Source organism: Monomorium pharaonis, chromosome 9 (assembly GCF_013373865.1).
Source record: "Monomorium pharaonis isolate MP-MQ-018 chromosome 9, ASM1337386v2, whole genome shotgun sequence".
NCBI lineage: Eukaryota > Metazoa > Arthropoda > Insecta > Hymenoptera > Formicidae > Monomorium > Monomorium pharaonis.
The window spans coordinates 6,573,021-6,592,840 of record NC_050475.1 but is presented as its reverse complement, the minus strand read 5'-3'; the positions used below and the strand labels follow the sequence as shown (position 1 = coordinate 6,592,840).

General features: G+C 44.0%; 1 protein-coding gene across 1 annotated transcript in view; it reads right to left on the bottom strand.

Moving 5' to 3' along the window:
- Positions 1-19,309, bottom strand: part of LOC105830687 (agrin) — a 569,188-nt gene extending 549,879 nt beyond the window's left edge. Inside the window, exon 1 of the mRNA XM_036292157.1 lies at positions 18,178-19,309. Coding sequence (XP_036148050.1) covers positions 18,178-18,766 — 589 coding nt within the window. The 5' untranslated portion in view covers positions 18,767-19,309. The remainder of the gene's footprint in view (positions 1-18,177) is intronic.
- Between the last annotated feature and the right edge of the window lie 511 nt (positions 19,310-19,820).

Genomic DNA, 19,820 nt, shown 5'->3' with positions numbered 1-19,820 from the left:
ATTATTTTAATTAAATAAAAATTTTAAATAAGAAATAATAAACGAGCAAATGGTGCAATTTAGAAAGAGTCTCCTAAATCATATGATAGATTGCTAAAAGTACAGTGTTCTATATCACAAAGTCTACACTAACTCATCCCGTAAAACTTTTTAACATTAACGTAAAACTTCATTCTGATAATACGACAAATTTTTACGGAAATGTTTTATTTTCTTACTACTTTATTCAATCTTATTTTTAGTTTCTATACTCTTTAAGAAAACGATTTATAGATTCTGGCACTTTCCGTATTCTCTTTTTCCCATTGTAACAAAAGTTATATCACAATAGCAAAAGTCGCACAACTTAGGTCTTACTTTTTGTACGGTCGGAAACGGCTCCAACATGGAGAAGCTTCCGTGGTTAGGTTTGGTGGGTGTAGAAATTAATGAGTTCACAATTTGAGCGTGACGGATGACCTTTATTGCTCAAAGGGGAAAAGCCCGGAGGCATAAAAACCCCTTACGAATAGATTACATGAAAAATATTTAATTTGTATGACTTATGAAGCGATGTTTCGGATATGGCTACCTGCGTTACGGTTAACGCAAGCGTCTCGCTCTCGTCGAGGAGACGCTGGTAGAGTTACGTTGCGTTCAACGTATATGCGTAATGTCCACCTGCGTTACGGTTAACGCAAGTCGTCTCGCCCTCGTTATGGGAGACGCTGGTGGTCCACCTGCGTTACGGTTAACGCAAACGTCTCGCCTTCGTTATGGGAGACGTTGGTGGATTCGCGTTACGTCTAACGCGAATATCTCTCGTGCAGAGATATTTCGAATGCCGGGGGCCCCGCTTACGTGATTCGGTATCGCACGCTCGCACTGACTCGAATACCTCACTCTTCGAAGTGTGTCGCACAAGTGAGTCAACGAAAACCGAGGGATAGGCATGTTTCGTCCTATTCCCCCGCTCCGTCCGTTACCCCCGCTCTAAATTCTTTTTTGTGGAAAAGGGTCGACAGAAACGTTATACCTGAAGAATTGGGATCTGTCCCGAATTCTCTAAGTATTTCCCTGTTCGACGGAACATCCTCCCCCCCGTTGGGAGAGAAGTGACCAACAATTGACAATGAAAATCGAATTCGTTTGATTCTGTTAACGAGATTACAATAGATAATGGGTTACGGACGTGCGGTTTTCGCTCGAGAATAACATAAGTATAATACGCCTTAATCTACGCTCGTCGATGAATGAGCTGCGCTTGTGAGTGGACAAAGGGTTTTCGCATTTCGTTTGAATGTTCCTTGAGTTGTTTTGATGGTCGCCACTCTGACCACACCGTCGTCTCCTGGATGAGTCTCCACGATCCGTCCCAGCTGCCACCGCGTGCAAGGTTGGTTTTTGTCGATTAAAATGACGATATCGTCCTTTTGCAGACCGTCGTTCGTTCCGGTCCATTTCTGCCGTTTCTGCAGTTCGTTTAGATATTCCACGTGCCATCTCCGCCAGAAATCTTGACGGGCCTTCGATATTAGGCGCCAAGATGATAATCTATTATCTGGAACATGAGAATAATTATCTTCCGGCAGCATCGTAATAGGTCGTCCTACCAACAGATGTGCCGGTGTTAATGCAAGTGGATCGTTCGGATCTGACGAAATTGGACACAAAGGTCGCGAATTAAGTATGGCCTCGATTTCAATGGCCAACGTGTTTAGTTCCTCGTAGGTGAACATCAAATCTCCTGCAACCCTTTTGAAATGGTGCTTGAAGGATTTGACTGCCGCCTCCCATATCCCTCCGAAGTGAGGTGAGAGGGGCGGATTAAAATGCCATGCAATTTTTTTACTTGTGGCAAAGTCGTTAACTCGGGATCTAAATTCCTCGGATTCGTATAGCGCGTACCACTCGCGAAGTTGATTTTTTGCGCCTACGAAATTTGTCCCGTTATCTGAATAGATATTTGCGGGAATGGCTCTACGTCCTACGAATCTTTTGAGTGCCGCGAGAAACGCTTCCGTTGATAAGTCGCTTACGATTTCGATATGCACGGCCTTCGTCGACATACAAACGAATACGCAACCGTACACCTTGATGCGGCCACGATTTCGCTGTTTCTTTTCTTTTATGAATATAGGGCCGAAGAAATCAATCCCGCTGTGATAAAAAGCCGCTGCCTCCTGAAATCGGCATTTTGGCAGATCTGCCATCCTATATTCTACGGGATTCGCACGGAATCGAATGCATCTCGTGCATCGTCTCACGATACGGCGTACCTGATTCTTTCCGTCAAGCAGCCAGAATCGGTGACGAATGGTATACAGCGTCGTCTGTATACCCGAATGAAAATTTTTGTTATGGGTCTCCTTTATAATTAAATCCGTGACATGATTATGGGAGGGTAGAAGAATCGGATGTCTTTGCGAATGAGGGATCTCCGCATTTCGCAGCCTGCCGCCGACGCGAAGCAAGCCTGATTCATCGATGATAGGATTCAGCGCCGCTAATCTCGTGCCCTTTACCCTTTCGGATTTTGATATGCGATCAATGTCATCCTTGAATTGAGTTCCTTGGATAATTTTTAGGATTCGAATTTCGGCTTTGGTTAATTCTTGAATTGTAAGCGTACCTTTGTTTTTATTCGAAGGCAGCAGTCGTAAACAGTACGCGATAACACGAATCAATCGCGTATATGATGAATATCGCGAAAAAATGTCGTTTGATTCAACGGGCGATAATAGACATAATGTTTTCTTTAGTCCGGGTAGCTCTTTAATTGGAATTTCAATGGAAATTGGCCAAGCCGTTTCGGGCTGTCTAAGCCATACTGGACCGTCGAACCACGATTCGTTTCGCAAAAATTCCTTGGGTAATTGACCTCGGGATAACGCGTCGGCCGGATTGTGTTCCGATCTTACGTGTCGCCATTCGAACTCTTTCGTTATTTCTTGGATTTCTCCAACGCGATTCGCTTCAAACGTTTTCAAGAGATTTGACGACTTTTTTAGCCAATGTAACACGATCATGGAGTCGCTCCAGAATACGATCTTATCTGACGGGAAGGTATAAACATTCGACACTTCCTTATATAGCCGCGCTAGCGTTAATGCTCCGCATAGTTCTAACCGAGGAATCGTGATATCTTTGAGTGGGGCGACGCGTGTCTTTGCGCAGCATAATCTTACAAGTATGCGATTGTGCTTGTCACGAGAACGTATATAAACGCAAGCTCCGTAACCGACTCTACTAGCGTCGCAGAATCCGTGAATTTGAATCTCGATGGGTTCATCAATTATCAGACGGCGGGGCACTATCAAATGATCTATTAGTTCGATCTGTTCCGCGAACGATGACCACGACGAGTGTAACGCGCTCGGCACGGATTCGTCCCATGAGACTTTCGCCTTCCAGCATTCTTGCATTAAAATTTTGGACGCGAGTATTATTGGTCCGATAAGTCCGAGCGGATCGAAAATTTTCGCGATTTCTGATAAAATATGTCGTTTGGAGACGTGACTCACAGACTTTATCGGATTTACGACATACAATAATTCGTCACGTTGCGCGTTCCACGTAATACCTAATGTCTTTAGTATTGGATCTTCGTTTGTTAAAAATTTTACCTGGACGGCCCTTTCGTCTAGACCTTGAAGGGATCGCGGATGATTCGACGCCCACTGTCTTATGTTAAAACCACCCTTCCGCAAGATGTTCGTAGTTTCGTCACGAATTCGAATGATTTCTTCGTAGTCGTCCGCCCCGGTTATTAGATCGTCTACGTACAAATCTCGTTTTAGTACCGCCGCCCCGATCGGAAAATCTTCCCGTTCATCGTCCGCGAGGCGTTGTATAGTTCGTATTGCGAGAAACGGGGCCGAGGACACGCCGAACGTTACTGTGTTTAATTGAAAAGAGCGTATGCTATTTTCGTGATACCAGAAAATTTTTTGATATTTGCGGTCGTCCGGATGTACCCAGATTTGACGGTACATCTTCTCGATATCGGCGGTAATTACATATTTATGAATTCGAAACCGTACCAAGTGTTCAAAAAGTTTGTCTTGAATGGTGGGGCCGACCATCAGCGCGTCATTTAACGATATGCCCTTATTACTTTTTGCCGACGCGTCGAAAACTACACGTACCTTGGTTGTCGCACTCGAGATCTTACAAACCGCGTGGTGAGGGAGATAACAGCCGCCGCCGCCGCCCTCCGTTTCGTCAGGAATGAGCGACATGTGGCCGAGTTCTACGTATTCGTTCATCACGCGCTTGTATTCTTGTTCAAGTTCCGGATTTTTCGTAAATTTTCGTTGCAACGTATAAAAACGACGTAACGCGATAGATCGAGAGTTACCGAAATCTCTCTCCATTAGTCGGAAAGGTAATCGCACGACGTATCTTCCCGAAGCGTCACGTACCGTGTTTTGCGTATAATGCGACTCACATTCAAAGGAGTCGGTAGATTCAGATTTAGTGGAGGTCGTATCCTCCAGGAGCCAGAACTTAGCGATTTGACTCGTCAATTCCGTCAACTGGCACGAGACGACTCCGTTGCCGTCGGTCGGAGATGCCGCACCAACGACCACCCATCCGAGTTGCGTCTTTTGTAGGAACAAATCGCAATTGTTTCGAGACAAGTTGATCTGTCCGATCGACAAAAGCGACAGGGTGGCGCCGGAACCGATTATCATATCGACTGGTCGCGGTACATGAAATCGCGGGTCGGCTAATCTGAGATTCGTTGGAATGTTAATAGTTTCGCGTGGGAAGGCGACGCTCGGAACACTTTCGGCGATCTGCGGTATCACGAGGAAAGAAAGAGTTTTGCGGAATTCACTATGTATCGACTGAATGGTGAACTTCGCGATACCGCTCGACACGGTATTCAGTCCGTTGATCGCGCCGATTGGAACATCGCAAGGAGATGTCGGTATTCTCAATGTTCGAAGGAATTCTTTCGTGACAAAGTGTGCCGTCGCGCACGTGTCTAACAAGGCTCGACCTTGTACGACGTTGCCGCGGGATGTCTTTACTCGTACGACCGCGCTCATCATGAGTTGTGATGGCGGATTGCGTGAGATTGCGTTAAAGACCGCGGTGATTCCTAGTCAATCGGATTTCAAGTTTTCTGATGATGCGGAGACCGTGGAATCGGATCTCCCAGTCCCTGGCGTCGACGATGACGCCTTGTTCGCTGGGTTATGGAGCCGCGTGTTGTGATATTTGTCACAGAGCCTGCAGTGCGAGCTCTTGCACTCCCCGTTGTGGGATTTAAGACAATTCTTACACACCCTGGTGCGTTTTACAATTTCCCATCTGCGTGACAGCGGTAATTTTTCGAATTCGGTGCATCGAAATAACGGATGGGCCCCCTTTTTACACGCGAAGCATTTACCGACGGGAGCCGTGACAAAGGCGCGCGCCCCCCTTTCGTCTCTGCGGGTCTTAGTAGCGGGTGAGCCCCCTTTCGGATATGATCGTTTATTGTTCTTTTCGTTACCTGAGACGTCTGTCTCGAGAGCGTCAACGCGGAACACGGTTTCGGATATAAATTCGTATAATTGTTCGAGCGTTGGGATGTCTTGTAAATTTAAAGTTTTATCCCACTCCGCGCGAACGTTCGGTGGAAGCGCCCGTTCCATTAGTCGGACGATTATGTGCGGATTAGATTCGATATCTAATGACTTAAGCGTCGCGATGTGTTGTCGTACGGTGTCTGCCAGTTTAGTCAGGTCCTGTGCGGTGACCTTACTCTGTACTGACTCGTTCGCATTCGATGAATTCTTCTTGCACGCGTTAAACAATGTGTCGATAATCGCGTCTAGATGTTTCGTCATCAGAATCCGCTTCTTTTCATACGACTCGATAAGCAATTGCCATGCGGCCTTATAGCCTTCATCGCTTGCATCGAAGATGGAGATTTTGTCTAAGGCCGAACCGCGCAGCGAGTCTTTCAAATACAGAAACTTCTGCAAATCGGCAATATCGTCGCGCGAATCAATCATCGTCAGAAAAGTGTTTTTGAACGACAACCATTTCTCGAGGTTGCCGTCGAATTTGGGTAATTCCGCGACGGGAAGTTTAACGCGTTTTATATTATTGTCCACGGGAGTGGAAGCTATATGCAAGTTGCTCGTGCTCGTTGCCGGCGCGGTCCTATCATCTATAGCGCTTGCGACTGCGTAATATCGATTTTGAATGTCGTCGATCTCGTTCGCGTGTTCGCCCGGCTCTATTGCTTCCAACTCATGATGTAACTCCTCGTACGCGTGGAGGAGGTCCGTTACGCGTTGCAATCGTCTCTTCAAGTTCGATTCACTCACGTTACCTCCCTCGACTAGTCTTTCAAGGCTTGTTAGCTGAGCCTTCAACGCGGACCGTTTCGAATTAATGTGTCGTGCGCGATCCATATTTACTCGATCTGGCATTTGTACACTTAAGTTCGACTCGATATGTCTTTATAAAATTACAAACGTCCACGGAAAATAAATCGCGTCCGGGCGACAAGACAAGAGTTCGACTTCACGTGTAATTATAGTTCACGAATAGATCTCGTCCGGTAACGAGATGAGGAATCACTCACGCCGGAAATCTGAACTAGCAGAGTCAAACCGACGGCCCCTGAGGCCCCGGCCGATAGGATGCTACGTGATGTACTTGCGGCAGGCAGTCGATTCCTCCCTCGGAATAGTTCGTCGGATTCGAGATCACAAAGAATAATTGTCGTATGGATCCGCACTTCACTCCCGATTGTCGAATCGAGACGAAATCGCGAATGCGAGCTCGCGAGACACACTTGTTTAACGTTCACGATTGTATACTCTAGAACTTCAAACGAAACGATCAATGTGCTGGAGAAGCCGAAAAGCTCGATTTTACTGATGCGTCCGAACACGTAAAATATAGCCGAAGACTAACGATACGTCCGAACACGTAAAATGTAGCCGAAAGACTAACGCCAGAGAAGTCGCCGAATTTTCGTCGTGACCGCTGTTCCCACTCTACATCCTAATTTTCATGTATTCCATTGGCCGACAAAATTGTGGATTGACGTAGGCCAATAGAATAAATAGTGGAAGGGCTTGAAAGGTTACGGATCGCAGCCGGTTGCAATAAATCATGTTCGAACATGCACGTGCCTGCGCGCGAGGGTCGAAAAGAGAGAGATGCGTCAAAACTTCTCAGGTAGACAATACGCGAGCTAACAAAGGCCTAATTGGAGGTGTCTGTCGCCAGGCAATTCGACATGGTCATAATTTCTCCTTTGTGTTAGAATCGTATTTCTTAAACACGCCGGAAACGGGTGAGAACATGTGTCATCTCAAGACTGTCTAGTTTAGAAAGTAAAAACATACCTTTCAAAACCCTCTTTTTTGTTGAAGAGAAAAACGCAATTTCAAGCAACTTCGAACTTGAATTCTCGTGTTTTATTTGTCTAAGCGTGACCGATCGTCTTAACCCTTGTCTCTCCGGTAAATGAATGCTACCCATACGTGTCCTTCATAAACGTTACACGAATTTATTGCAACCAGATGTTTGGGATGAATTATGCAGAATTCAATTTATCTTACGACGACATTAGAACGAACATGGGCTCGATATGATCTCTAACGTTCTTTATATCGCGTATATCCGAAATTAGGAACGCACTCTTACCTATTCCGCACGCAGATGGGAATTGACGTAGTCTACATTGACTCGCGTGATTTTTGTCGAATAAGATGGTGTGCTAAACAATGTCGTCAACGATCCACATGCAATAATGATATTGATAATTATGTTAAAGAATACTTAGATTCAGATGTTTGATGACCCTCGCAGCTGGCGTGGAGCTGGGTGTCGGGATCCTCGGAGACGAGTGTGGCGACGGGTGGCTCTTCGAAGTGGCGTGATGATGAAGCGCCGAATTATTGCTATGCACTCGCGATCGCGAATTCAGACCTCACAGGAGGCACCAAACTGTACGGTCGGAAACGGCTCCAACATGGAGAAGCTTCCGTGGTTAGGTTTGGTGGGTGTAGAAATTAATGAGTTCACAATTTGAGCGTGACGGATGACCTTTATTGCTCAAAGGGGAAAAGCCCGGAGGCATAAAAACCCCTTACGAATAGATTACATGAAAAATATTTAATTTGTATGACTTATGAAGCGATGTTTCGGATATGGCTACCTGCGTTACGGTTAACGCAAGCGTCTCGCTCTCGTCGAGGAGACGCTGGTAGAGTTACGTTGCGTTCAACGTATATGCGTAATGTCCACCTGCGTTACGGTTAACGCAAGTCGTCTCGCCCTCGTTATGGGAGACGCTGGTGGTCCACCTGCGTTACGGTTAACGCAAACGTCTCGCCTTCGTTATGGGAGACGTTGGTGGATTCGCGTTACGTCTAACGCGAATATCTCTCGTGCAGAGATATTTCGAATGCCGGGGGCCCCGCTTACGTGATTCGGTATCGCACGCTCGCACTGACTCGAATACCTCACTCTTCGAAGTGTGTCGCACAAGTGAGTCAACGAAAACCGAGGGATAGGCATGTTTCGTCCTATTCCCCCGCTCCGTCCGTTACCCCCGCTCTAAATTCTTTTTTGTGGAAAAGGGTCGACAGAAACGTTATACCTGAAGAATTGGGATCTGTCCCGAATTCTCTAAGTATTTCCCTGTTCGACGGAACACTTTTTAAAAATTACAATAATGCACACAATTATGAAAGAATTGTATATGAAAAGAAAATTATTGTATTTTATCATAACGTAAAAAACTAAAAAATGTTCTTCATAATTTCTGAGTAAACTTTTATGTAAAAAGTAGTGCGAGTTAAAAAACTAGGGCAAAACTTTTGTTTATTTAATCTACAATCAAAAGCGAAAAGAAAACTTTAATTCTATTAATCTAAATTCTAATAGTATCGTAATCATTACAATCAAACAGAACATTTATCTTGAGGTAGTTTTCTGTAATCCAAATACCAAATATGTGTAAATAAATAGTTTCAATATTAATTTTCATTGTTAAGGTAAATAACAAATTCCTGTGCTCGATATCTCCAACGTAATAAAATATTGGGTCGGTACCAGTTTTCAAATAATCTCATGGAAATCACAAGTACTTACAGCGATTGAATTTTTAGGTAAGATGGTGCAATTCAGAATCCAATGCAATTTCAACAATCTTTCCCTATGAATTCGACGACCGTCTCATTTCATGCAATAAAGACAAACTAAAATTTTTCCCTTATCACACATATAATATCGATTTTTTTTTTAATTTACGGTATTGTCTTCTGTTAATTTAATAATTAATTTAATAACTCGCTTAAATTTTCAATGTACACACGTCAAGTCATTTAGCAGGAAGAAAATTTCTACATCTCACGTCATCGTTGTTCTCAGCAGAATTTACACAGAGATAATTCACATAAAATTTAGTCTACCTTGGGTGCTCCTGTAATTTAATGCGGCACACGAAGCAAGATGTTTCGTTGTGACGAATACGACGTTTCGCGTAATGCTAAACTTTCTATTTCGCTACGTTCTCTTGTGGACGACATTCTCCCGTCCTCCCCCCCCCCCCTCCTTCTCTCTCTCTCTCTCTCTCTCTCTCTCCCTCTCGTAATAATGTAATTTGAAATCGCACATGAAACAAACGCGCGAGCTCTTTACGGGATGGTAAATCGTTTCAAATCCTCCGGCATACGAACTCCCGTAGCTCACAGCGCTTTTACAGCCTGAGAATTTATCTCGCCGGTGAATTTGGTTTGTATCAGTTAAAAGGGTGCAAGTTTCGCCTCGTAATTTCCGACGGTTATCGCGCGTAACCTAACGAATTTTACAGCCGCAACGCAATTTCGCTGATTTTACAAGCGCGTCATTCCGAAAGCGCGATAAAGCGTATCGCGATGCGGAGGATATCGAAGCAATTTTTTTTTTTTTTTTTTTTTTCAAAGGTACACCCGCGTTATCGCGAGGTATGTTTTAATTAAATATCACCAAAGATTCTCACGTATATTATTTCCTCGAAAATGTATATTTTATAATGTTGTTTATAACGCTATATCCCAAGTTGTAAAAAATTTCGATTAAAATGTTAACTTTCGAACTTATTAATAAGTTTTGGCACTGTATCGATACTTCCATTTCCAATATCAGCCGCGCTCTGTAGCTGGTTCTTTCTCTTTTTTTCCTTTTTCATGCTGATGTCGATACCAAATATTGATACGGAATATCGCAGCAGCCCTATCCGTGTTCGTGTCGCAAAAGGTAGCCCGCAATCTCGTCCAAGGTGCCGCAAGGCAACTCCGTTCGCGATTTAGCTATTACCCAAAGATCCAATTTCGCCTTTTTCCACCCGTTTCATGCCCCTTGTCGTCGCAGGGGGCGCGATGGCAATCTCCCGATACCCCGACCTACCCTTCGCGAGACGCGCGAGCCGAGGATCGTAGGGCGTAGAGCGTTCAAGCACCTCCGGACAATTCGCTGTCCGGCGCGAGTGAAGAACAAGCGAGTCGATGGATCCGCAAACGAATCCGCCTATCTTTCGTGCGGCGATCAAGCACAGCTGCGCCACGCCGGGATCCCCGGAACTTTGGGCGTTCGTGCAACCGCATGCGAATGTGTCGTGTAACGCGATTATCTCGGATAGAACGAGGGGTGGTTTACACGTGTGGCCGCGAGACGTGGAAGTATGTATCGGGTTAACAATGTTGAGAAGCGATGGCGAGAGAACAGGAAGGAGAGAGAAAGAGAGAGATAGAGAGAGAGAAGGCGAATTGCAGACACCGCAATCTGATTCGTACGCTGAAGCGCACGCGATAAGAAACGAGAAGCGCACTGTGTTAACTTCCCAGTTAAACATTCCGCTCGTCAGGATGCCAAATTTATCCGGCGCGGTTGTCTGAAACAGTGCATCCGCAGACGTGGTATACTCGGAGAAAAAAGTCACGCCAGCAACTAGAAATTCGAGAACAATTAGCGCCGTAGCTATGCATTATAAAGTTGCAATAGGAACAACAAAATAAATTATACGAAAACTGAGAAAAATGTAGCAACCATCCGTCGGATAACTACAGAAAAATAGTAACACGATATATAGGCAAGGGAAAAAATTGAGCCGGCTTCAAAATTCAACTTCCGTTCCTTCGTTCTTACTTAGGATTACTCTTTAAATTGCAATCAGTGAAAATCAATAAAATCAGTAAAAATACACTGATTTTCAGATTTATATTGCAATTATCATATAATATTTCTATGAAGTCTATATAATGCAGTCCAGTCATTATTTCACTATCATTAATAATACTTTTTTTATTTACTTCATACGGCAAGTAACAAATAATCAAGTTATAGTTGACAGAACTATTTTCGTTTTTTCTCAGACTCTCGGTTTTGTGCATCTAAACTTCTAGATGCAACTTGTCACCATCTCCTTTCCCGGGGAAAAAGGCGCAATTTAGAAAAAGGAAGAAATGTGACGGTTGAAGTTTTTCCAAGCACACCACATTCGCAATTGTCAATTCAAGACTGTCGAAATCATGACTGACACGACGCGATTCGACAATGAATTCGACTGGATTGTCCTGGAGGAATTCTGCTCCGTCTTATTAGGAGCGTGTTGACGGACCCGAGGCATTTACATCAACGTGGATGGTACACATCGCCGGCGATATATCCGGAAGCCGGCGCAGTCTCTATAATTTATGTGGAACAAACCCCGGCCATGGGTTTATGGGGGTCGTACGACGGCGGATAAGGAACGGGCGAGATATCTCCGGGCCTTAATATGATCGGCGACGCCCTTAATCCCGCAACCCCCGTTGCCCGTCCTCCGCGAGCGGCAAGCTTGCTCTAGAATGAGGACGAAATGGTAGAATCGCGGGAAGCTCTCATAAAGGCAGATGCGGACACGTGCCTTACATACTAAAGCCCGATCCTACGCCAAAGCCGTCGTACTGCACGTTCGTGGCTACACATAGAGTGTTCCGGAATATTCGCGTCCACCAGACACGGATTTCACGATGACTTTGGGGGGGGGGGAGAAGGGGACGAGGGGGGAGGGGGGGTTAGTCTTTTGTACGGGAAACATTTAAGTAATCCCGGTCCCGTTTGTTACTTGATATTTCGCTGGCTCTGCCTCTCCGCAACAATTGGATAGACGTTACGTAACCGCCACCGCGTTACTACAGTCTGCCACTTAACGCGGGACTCAATGAAATCGGAATCGTCGCAGAGACGGTGTTACAGACCGCGTCGGCATGCGAATTGAATTTCCGAAAATTCCTGCGAAAACACGTCGCCCCGACAAGCCGCGTCCGTCGCGTCGGACGGACGATAACTCTGGGATTCCTACGCGCGTCGGGATTCCGTCGCCGTGGTTGTATTGTCCGCGCCGGACAATGCGCCGGCTGATTGCGAAGCGGCCGGGCGAAAACTTGACCCGAAAATAAACCCGAACCGCTCGAACGCCCCGGTCGACCACTGTCAAACGCAGTCACTCACGAACACGGGGAGAAAGAGAAACGCGGACATGCGGCACTCCTGCCCAGTACTCTGGGTGTCTGCGGGCAACTGAATCTACCCTCGCACATACGCGGGTATCAAGCGATGTCTTATCAATAAGCATCAAGCATACCGATTTTCAGTTCACTTCTGAAATTTAATCGAAAATTAAATTCCAACTTCAATTGGAAAACACGTTAAATGTACGCGTCACGTTTCAAAGTGTTACCAAAAATTTAGACATTTGTCGGATTGTACTGTTAAGTTTAAATATCTCTGAAAAATTTGAACGTAATTTTCTTATTAGTTTGGAAATTATTGAATTTTCTGTTTACTCTTGATCTACGGTCTTTCGTACATCTTATGGCTAGCTGAAAGCTTTCGCGAAACATTTCTAGTGTTATTATTATAAATAATAAACCAAAACAAATATATTACACATTGAAGAATACAACAGATTACATAGAGATCATATATAATAGTTTCATTGCCACCATAACCTGTTTTTAATTGCGGTTTCAGTAAAACTGTAACTCAATTTCTTACGAACGTAATCGTAAGCTACGAATTTTGCGACCAATTTATGAATACGCTTAAAATTGCAGCATAATAAATTTCCGTAATTAGTTATTATAGAGTTAATATATTTTTAACTTTACATGCGAAATTCCAGCATGCACAACGTAAATAAACGGATACTTTCTAAGTCCAATGTGGAGCGTCAGTTGTCCCAGATTCATTCAACGCTCAATACAAAAATGTTGCGGTGTATATGTCGTCAATTAAAAATTTTTTATCGATAAAAAAAGCGACTTCTCTGAAGGACGTCCGACTACAGAATGGACGCCCCATAAAACGATTCTTTGATCCGAGCCACCACCGGTCGATACTGTCGTGTCGATCCTGTCGCTGTCGCGCGCGGGAAAGCCAGACATCGACACAGGGTAGAAAAAGTGCGGCTTGCGTCGCGACGGCGACGGCAAGTCACGACATGATTTGCGAAAAAGAACGCACCCACGTTCCCCCCTCTCTCTCTCTCTCTCGAATTGCTTACAAACCGTGCGGGGCACCACGACCATTCGGGATTTCAGCGCGTTTCCGCGTGCTTCGCGAATTTTATTGCATCGTCCCACGTGTCCCGCGTGTATACCGCTGTCTGGAACGCCACAAGTTATCACTGTAACGAAATGCACGCGACAACGCAATAACGCGAGCGCGCGTCGCGCGAAAATCTCGGCTAGCATTCGCTAAAAGAGGCTGCTTCCGTCTCTATATCCGCTAATGGATTTCTTGGGAGAGACGGGAAAACGAATGGGCGCGCGACGGTAGAGAATACACCGCCGGCGTAAAAGTCCAGTAACATAAAACACAACGACGGCGGCTATTCTCAGACAGCCATTCCCGCGCAAACCGCGTAAAAACGCGCACAGCGGCCGTATCGAATATTACCGCTCGATATCCGCCGCGGGAGAGAGAAACTGACGCGGGATAAGCGGCGAGCTTAGTTTTCCCTTTTCCCGTATCATAATGCACGCGGACTTGCTCTTCCGCTCGATTATAAATACGAAAATGGAGGCGTGCGTGAAAACTCGTTGCTCGTTACTCGCGGATGACTTGGCCCGGCCCGAACGAGACGGTTGCAACGAGACGGTTTATATTCTTCGCGAGCGCGATGGAAGCTCGTGCTATGGTATCTTGTAAACGGAAAAAGAAGCGCTGAGGTGGATAAAGAAAACTACGCGGAGAGGCGAACGAAAATTATACTTGTATGATACAATGACCCGCGAAGAATTTGCCACGTGAAATTTATATGAACACTTCCGAAAGATAAAAATACCGTTGCAAATCTCTTCTTAAAGTAGAAACTAAAGTACATTACTGTTGTTTAATTATATTATATTTTGTAATTGAAAATAATGATTTCAATATTTTAGTTTACGCGGAATAAATATCAAAACTATGTAGAAAAGTTAACTTAATAATTTAAAATTGCACTAATAAAACATTGTCAAACGCAGTTTTACACGAAATTTTTACTAGATTAATAATTAATAATTAATTTCAAAAAAAGAATTTAGTTTATGTAATACATAGAACTCTTTTAAATTTATTATTTTATGGTTGCTTTTTGGATCCGCCACTTGAAATTGGTTTTGTATAGTAATCTATTTGCCTTCCTATCCTATTTTGTTTCTTATTCGTACATTTGTTTTCTTCGTTTTTCTTTTCGTTTCCAATAAACGCGCGCACACGTTAAAGGAAAATAAATTTCTATCGCGAATGATACACTCTTTTAGGACGTCGTTAAAGGATGTAGTGGATCTTTCCCTATATATGTAACATGTGATTCGCGCGCCATAAACAGGTGAGCGATAATTCTTTATGGCAAAGTTACTTCGAAACTTATTAACTGCAATGATAGACTCAACATACAAAATATAATTTTTTCGAGATCGATATATTACATGTGTTAATCTACTGCATTATGACATTATTTTTACAAAAAAACATGATAAATTCGGGTTATACAAATTAAATTTATATGAAATGAAAACATACAGAGACTTTAACCCAGCAGTAATTTCTTTTCCTTGACCATTAAATATGCTCGGAAATATGTTTCTTCTTTTTTGTTCATTGTTAGCATACCTTACAACTTTAAATAAAATATAATATTGAAAGTATACATACATATAATTATTAAATAAAAAGTATATAAAATATTTCCTGTATTTTGAGTTCATCACTTTTTAAATAATGACCATTAATAATAATCGTTAATAAAATAACATTTTCATTAATGTAGTAATATAGTTCATGAAAAAAAAAAAATTAAGCCATATATAGAATATATAATTATATTATTGAATACATAAACGTACAACATAAAAGAATCACTTTTAAACCTTAAAATCAACATATGGCTGAATTTATTTTTTATGGACTACGTTACTATGTTAATGGAAATATGCCATCCAATTTAAAAAAAAATGATATAATCTCGAAATCTCGTAAAATAATAAGCATGAAAAAAATGCCGCTTTTATATTTGCCTCTTCAAAACGAATAAAGTTCCCTTCTGATATTTTTTGTATTTCGTTAAAAACAACAGAGATAATCTAAAATTATAAATGATCAAGTTACATGGAACACTTCTGCATATAATTATTTCATCCATATTTCACGCGTTTTATATTGCATGGAATCGATATCACATTGGCCGCGTTTGGTTTGGCGCTCACCAGCGCTGTGAGCACCATTTCATTCTTGTTATTTATCAGCTATTAAACAAGGACAAATAATTACAAGCGTCGCGAGCGCCAAAACGCAACCATTGTACAATGTTAATTAAAAAAATATTCACTTCGCAAAGTTTACAATTCACCGGAATAATTGGAAATAAAACCATCTATGCAAACCACAAGGCAGCCGACTGCCATAGCGGAGGCTATAAACTGTTACGACCCCCGTGCTGTATCCTGTAACAAGCTTATCTGCGAGGAAGGATATAGTTTTGATATAGAACTTGACCGTAACCGCGTAAGCAGAAAAGTACTTCTGCACATGTTTTCATAACGGCATTTATCGCAATATTTCATAAAGCGCGGAATATCCTAAGCGCTTTTTTTCTCCGGTTCGCGGATGTTTCCACACGAAAGAATCCCGTGGTCCAATGCTACGTTAACAACCGCGTTCCATACATTTGCCGTTCAAAATTTTTTTAACAGGATCCATTTGCGAGCTTGCCGTTGAAATTAATAACTCGCGGCCGCACGCGCACGTGCATCAACGAGCGTGAATCAACGAGGTTGTTGTTCAATTAGTTACTCGCTACTCGGTAAAGTAAAAAAACGTTACGTCCAATCCTCGTATCAATCTTTCGTAACTTTTTCCTGTTACGGAATAAAGTTTTTTTCTTTTTTTACACGAAAGACTTCACAAAGTGTGATCCCGAATCAAATTCGCTACAAGTACGTCCCGTAAACAACCAAATCTAAGACACGAGCCTTCAGCCTTTCTTTACGTTAGATCACAGGAAAATTGGTAGCTTCCCTGGGTAATGCGACTTCGCGTATCTTCCATGTTGCCATTCGTCCTCAACAAACACGATCGCGCACGAAGCGAAAACGGATTGGTCTGTCCGGCGCGGTCCGTCATTCTTTTCTACCTATTTTCCTTAAACCCACCAGGTCCGCCCTCCATCCGCTGGTCGCATTGTAATTCCGACCGAACAGTTTCGCTAGTGGCAAGTCCCTACGTGCCCAGCATGTCAAATTCGACACATAAAACTGCCGTGGAGACACTAACCGTTCCGGCTTAACGTATCGCCGGCACGTGTCACCGTTCCCCGTCGTCTTTCGCTGTTGTCCCCGTCGTCTTCGTTGCCGTGCTGGTCGTCGCCTATTGTCGTACTGCGGCTATTACTATTGCAAACGCGAGAACGACCGTAAATAATTGGTATCGGATGCTCATTAGCTAAATCACCCGCCGTTATCGCCGAGTCGGCTCACGAACGCTGTAGCGCGACGATAAAATACATTGGGTGCAATATAGAATGTCTCGAGAGAAATAAATACAGCTTTCGCGAGCACATATGGTGGTATACGTTGTCAGTTATTTCTCCTCGCGTTGTCCCCCTGACATTATTCTTAATATTATCATCGTGAATCTTACAGATTGAAGAAAACGCGTCGAAACATTCATGAGTTAAAAAAGTATTAAGTTTTAAAGGACTCCCTCGTAATCTCCAACCGAGCGAACTCGAAGATAATGAAGATATGAGAAATTCAAGAAATGATGATAAATATAAGACTCTCGTCTCCAATTCTTGAAGAAGAAGAATCGTCTAGGTGTTTGCTCAGGTATCTGTTGCCGGCAGAAAGTGCATTGCGTTTAGAGCATAGAGCACTATATACAAGGATAAATGGCACGTTTTATTAACGGACGGTAAACGAAAAAAGAAATAGCGCGGAAAGTTTATTGGCAGCGACTCTCTTCGTTCTCGAATGTTCCATCACGAATCGTTATCGAGCGTTCGTTAGGCATCACTTTTAATTAGTTGTCGTCAGGAAAGTGAATTTAATTGAATTTGAATCGACGGACACAATTATTCGACGTGTTACGTGTCAGACAATAATAAATTTGCTGTTTAACCTTTTCACCGCGATAAGCGACCGATATCAGAAACTACTTCTGAAAGTTGTACTTAAAGTTCAATTGTTTTATGTCTGAATGTATAATGTCTTCTTCCTCTTATTCCACGACGTGAAATTTAATTTAGAGTAACGAGCTTTAAACTGAATTCAAGGAATTGGCAAATTTGTTGTACGAAAAGCTACATTATTGTCCGTAATAAATTATAATAAAGATACAAGTTTTAAAATGTATAATATAAATAAATATTAGACGTAACAACTTTCGAATAAACTCTCGTGTTTCGTTGGCGCCAAAACCCCGACGAATTTTGTTGCATGCGATTAATTCGGCATGCCAAAAGTTACAGTGAAATTTCTATTGCGTAAAGTTTCTACGATGTAGAATGCATTTTTACGTTGAAATACACATTTCATGCAGAGAACGTACACGAATTATTTTTAAACGAAAAGCGGGGCAAGCGTTCTTGTAAAAAGCATACGTGAAAGTAAAACGCGAGACTTGTCGTAAAAATTGTGTGACACATCAAATACAGTGGTGGAAACTCACAATTAAAGTACAACAGTATTCCAGCGACGAAGACGAAGATGACGACCAGGAGTACCAACAGGAGCAGCAGTATCGTTGGCCTGCACCAAGGACTTCTTATTACCTCGGTCTGCCTGCTGTCCTTGGAACGTTTCTGATCGACCACCGCGGACTCCCCGCTAACGTTCACCACGACGCCCTTGTAAGTATACTGAGGCCCCTTCTTGTCCGCCAGGAAACCATGATCGTCCTCGGGATCCGAATAAACCCCGTAAGCCTCAAAATTATTCTTCCTGTATCCGTTCATCTTCTCCGCGCCAGTCTCTTCCTGATCCTGATGCTTTCTGACATACGCGCCGGAGGAAGACGAGCCCAGCTCGCCGATTTTTAAGGTCTGATCGTACGACTTGTCTTGGTATCTGGACGTCGAGGTACTCTCATACTTGGCCCTCTCGTAGCTCTTCGAGCTCGTCAGCTCGTACTTGGACTCGTAGCCCTTAGCGCCGCACTCGTACGACTGCTCGTCGTACTTGGGCTCATAGGTGGGCCTAGACTCATAGGTCGGCTCATAGGACTTGCTGCTCTCATACCTGGGTAATGTGCCATACATCTTGCTGACCGAGTGATACTTGCTCTCATACTGTCTGGCTGGTGGCTCCTGCTGTCCGGCGCAGGTACCCAGATCGTAAGCGGAATCGTGAGTCTTCACGCCCGACTCGTAACCCTTGGAGGCAGCCGGCTCATAGATCTTGCCCGGATGGTGATGGTGAAGGTGGTCCTTCTTCGGTTCCAGTTTTAGCGTCTCCTCGGCGTAGCGCGACGCATACTCGTAATCAGTCAAGTCGCGCGAGTACCGCCTGCTGGGATCCTGGAGATCCGGATAAGCCCTGCTAAGCTTTTGCGCGTCGTTTCGATCGTAAGGCGCGTCCAGGTCTGATTCCTGGTAGGTGCGCTGATCCACGCGGCGATCGGCGCCGTATCTTAACCCGTCTTCCGGGTAAATCCTATTATCGTATCTCTCGAGGTTCTCTCGATCGAAGCCGACGCCGCCCTTACGATCATAGTTCCGGTATCCCCTCGACTGATCGTGGTAGGCCCCTTCGTAAGCCGGTGCCACCGAGGCGGATGACTGGGGGTCCTGATAGGACTTGATCTCTTGTACTCCAGGTAACGGGAGGACCCTTCGCTCGTTACCATAGTCCATCGAGCCCTCGACCACGTTAGGCAGTTTGCTGCTCAAATTCTCACCGGTTTCCCGCGGACAGCGCCTGACAGGTCTCCGCATGCTCGACCAAATTCGGCAGCCGGGACAACGAGCTACCTGGCGTGTTCTCCGTCAGGTCGAGCTTGAGGCCGTTGCTGTTGGTCCTGCGCATTTTCGAGGATTCGCATGATCGTTCCGCGGGGATGACCCGTGGACGATAGCGTCGACGACGACAGCGGTGATCGGAGTCTGTTGCGCTGGTTAGTTAGGAGTTCATTTTTGTGTTAGTAGCGGATTCAAAGCGTCGCGGGGTTAGTAGGTGAATTATTACTACACCTGGAAGCAAAGAGAGAAAAGGAGGTGAGTATGATGGTTAGTATGATTAGTATAATTAGTTGGTTAATAAAATTTATATTTCTACAATTTTATAAGGCAAGTGGGTAAGAGTTTTGAAAGTTGT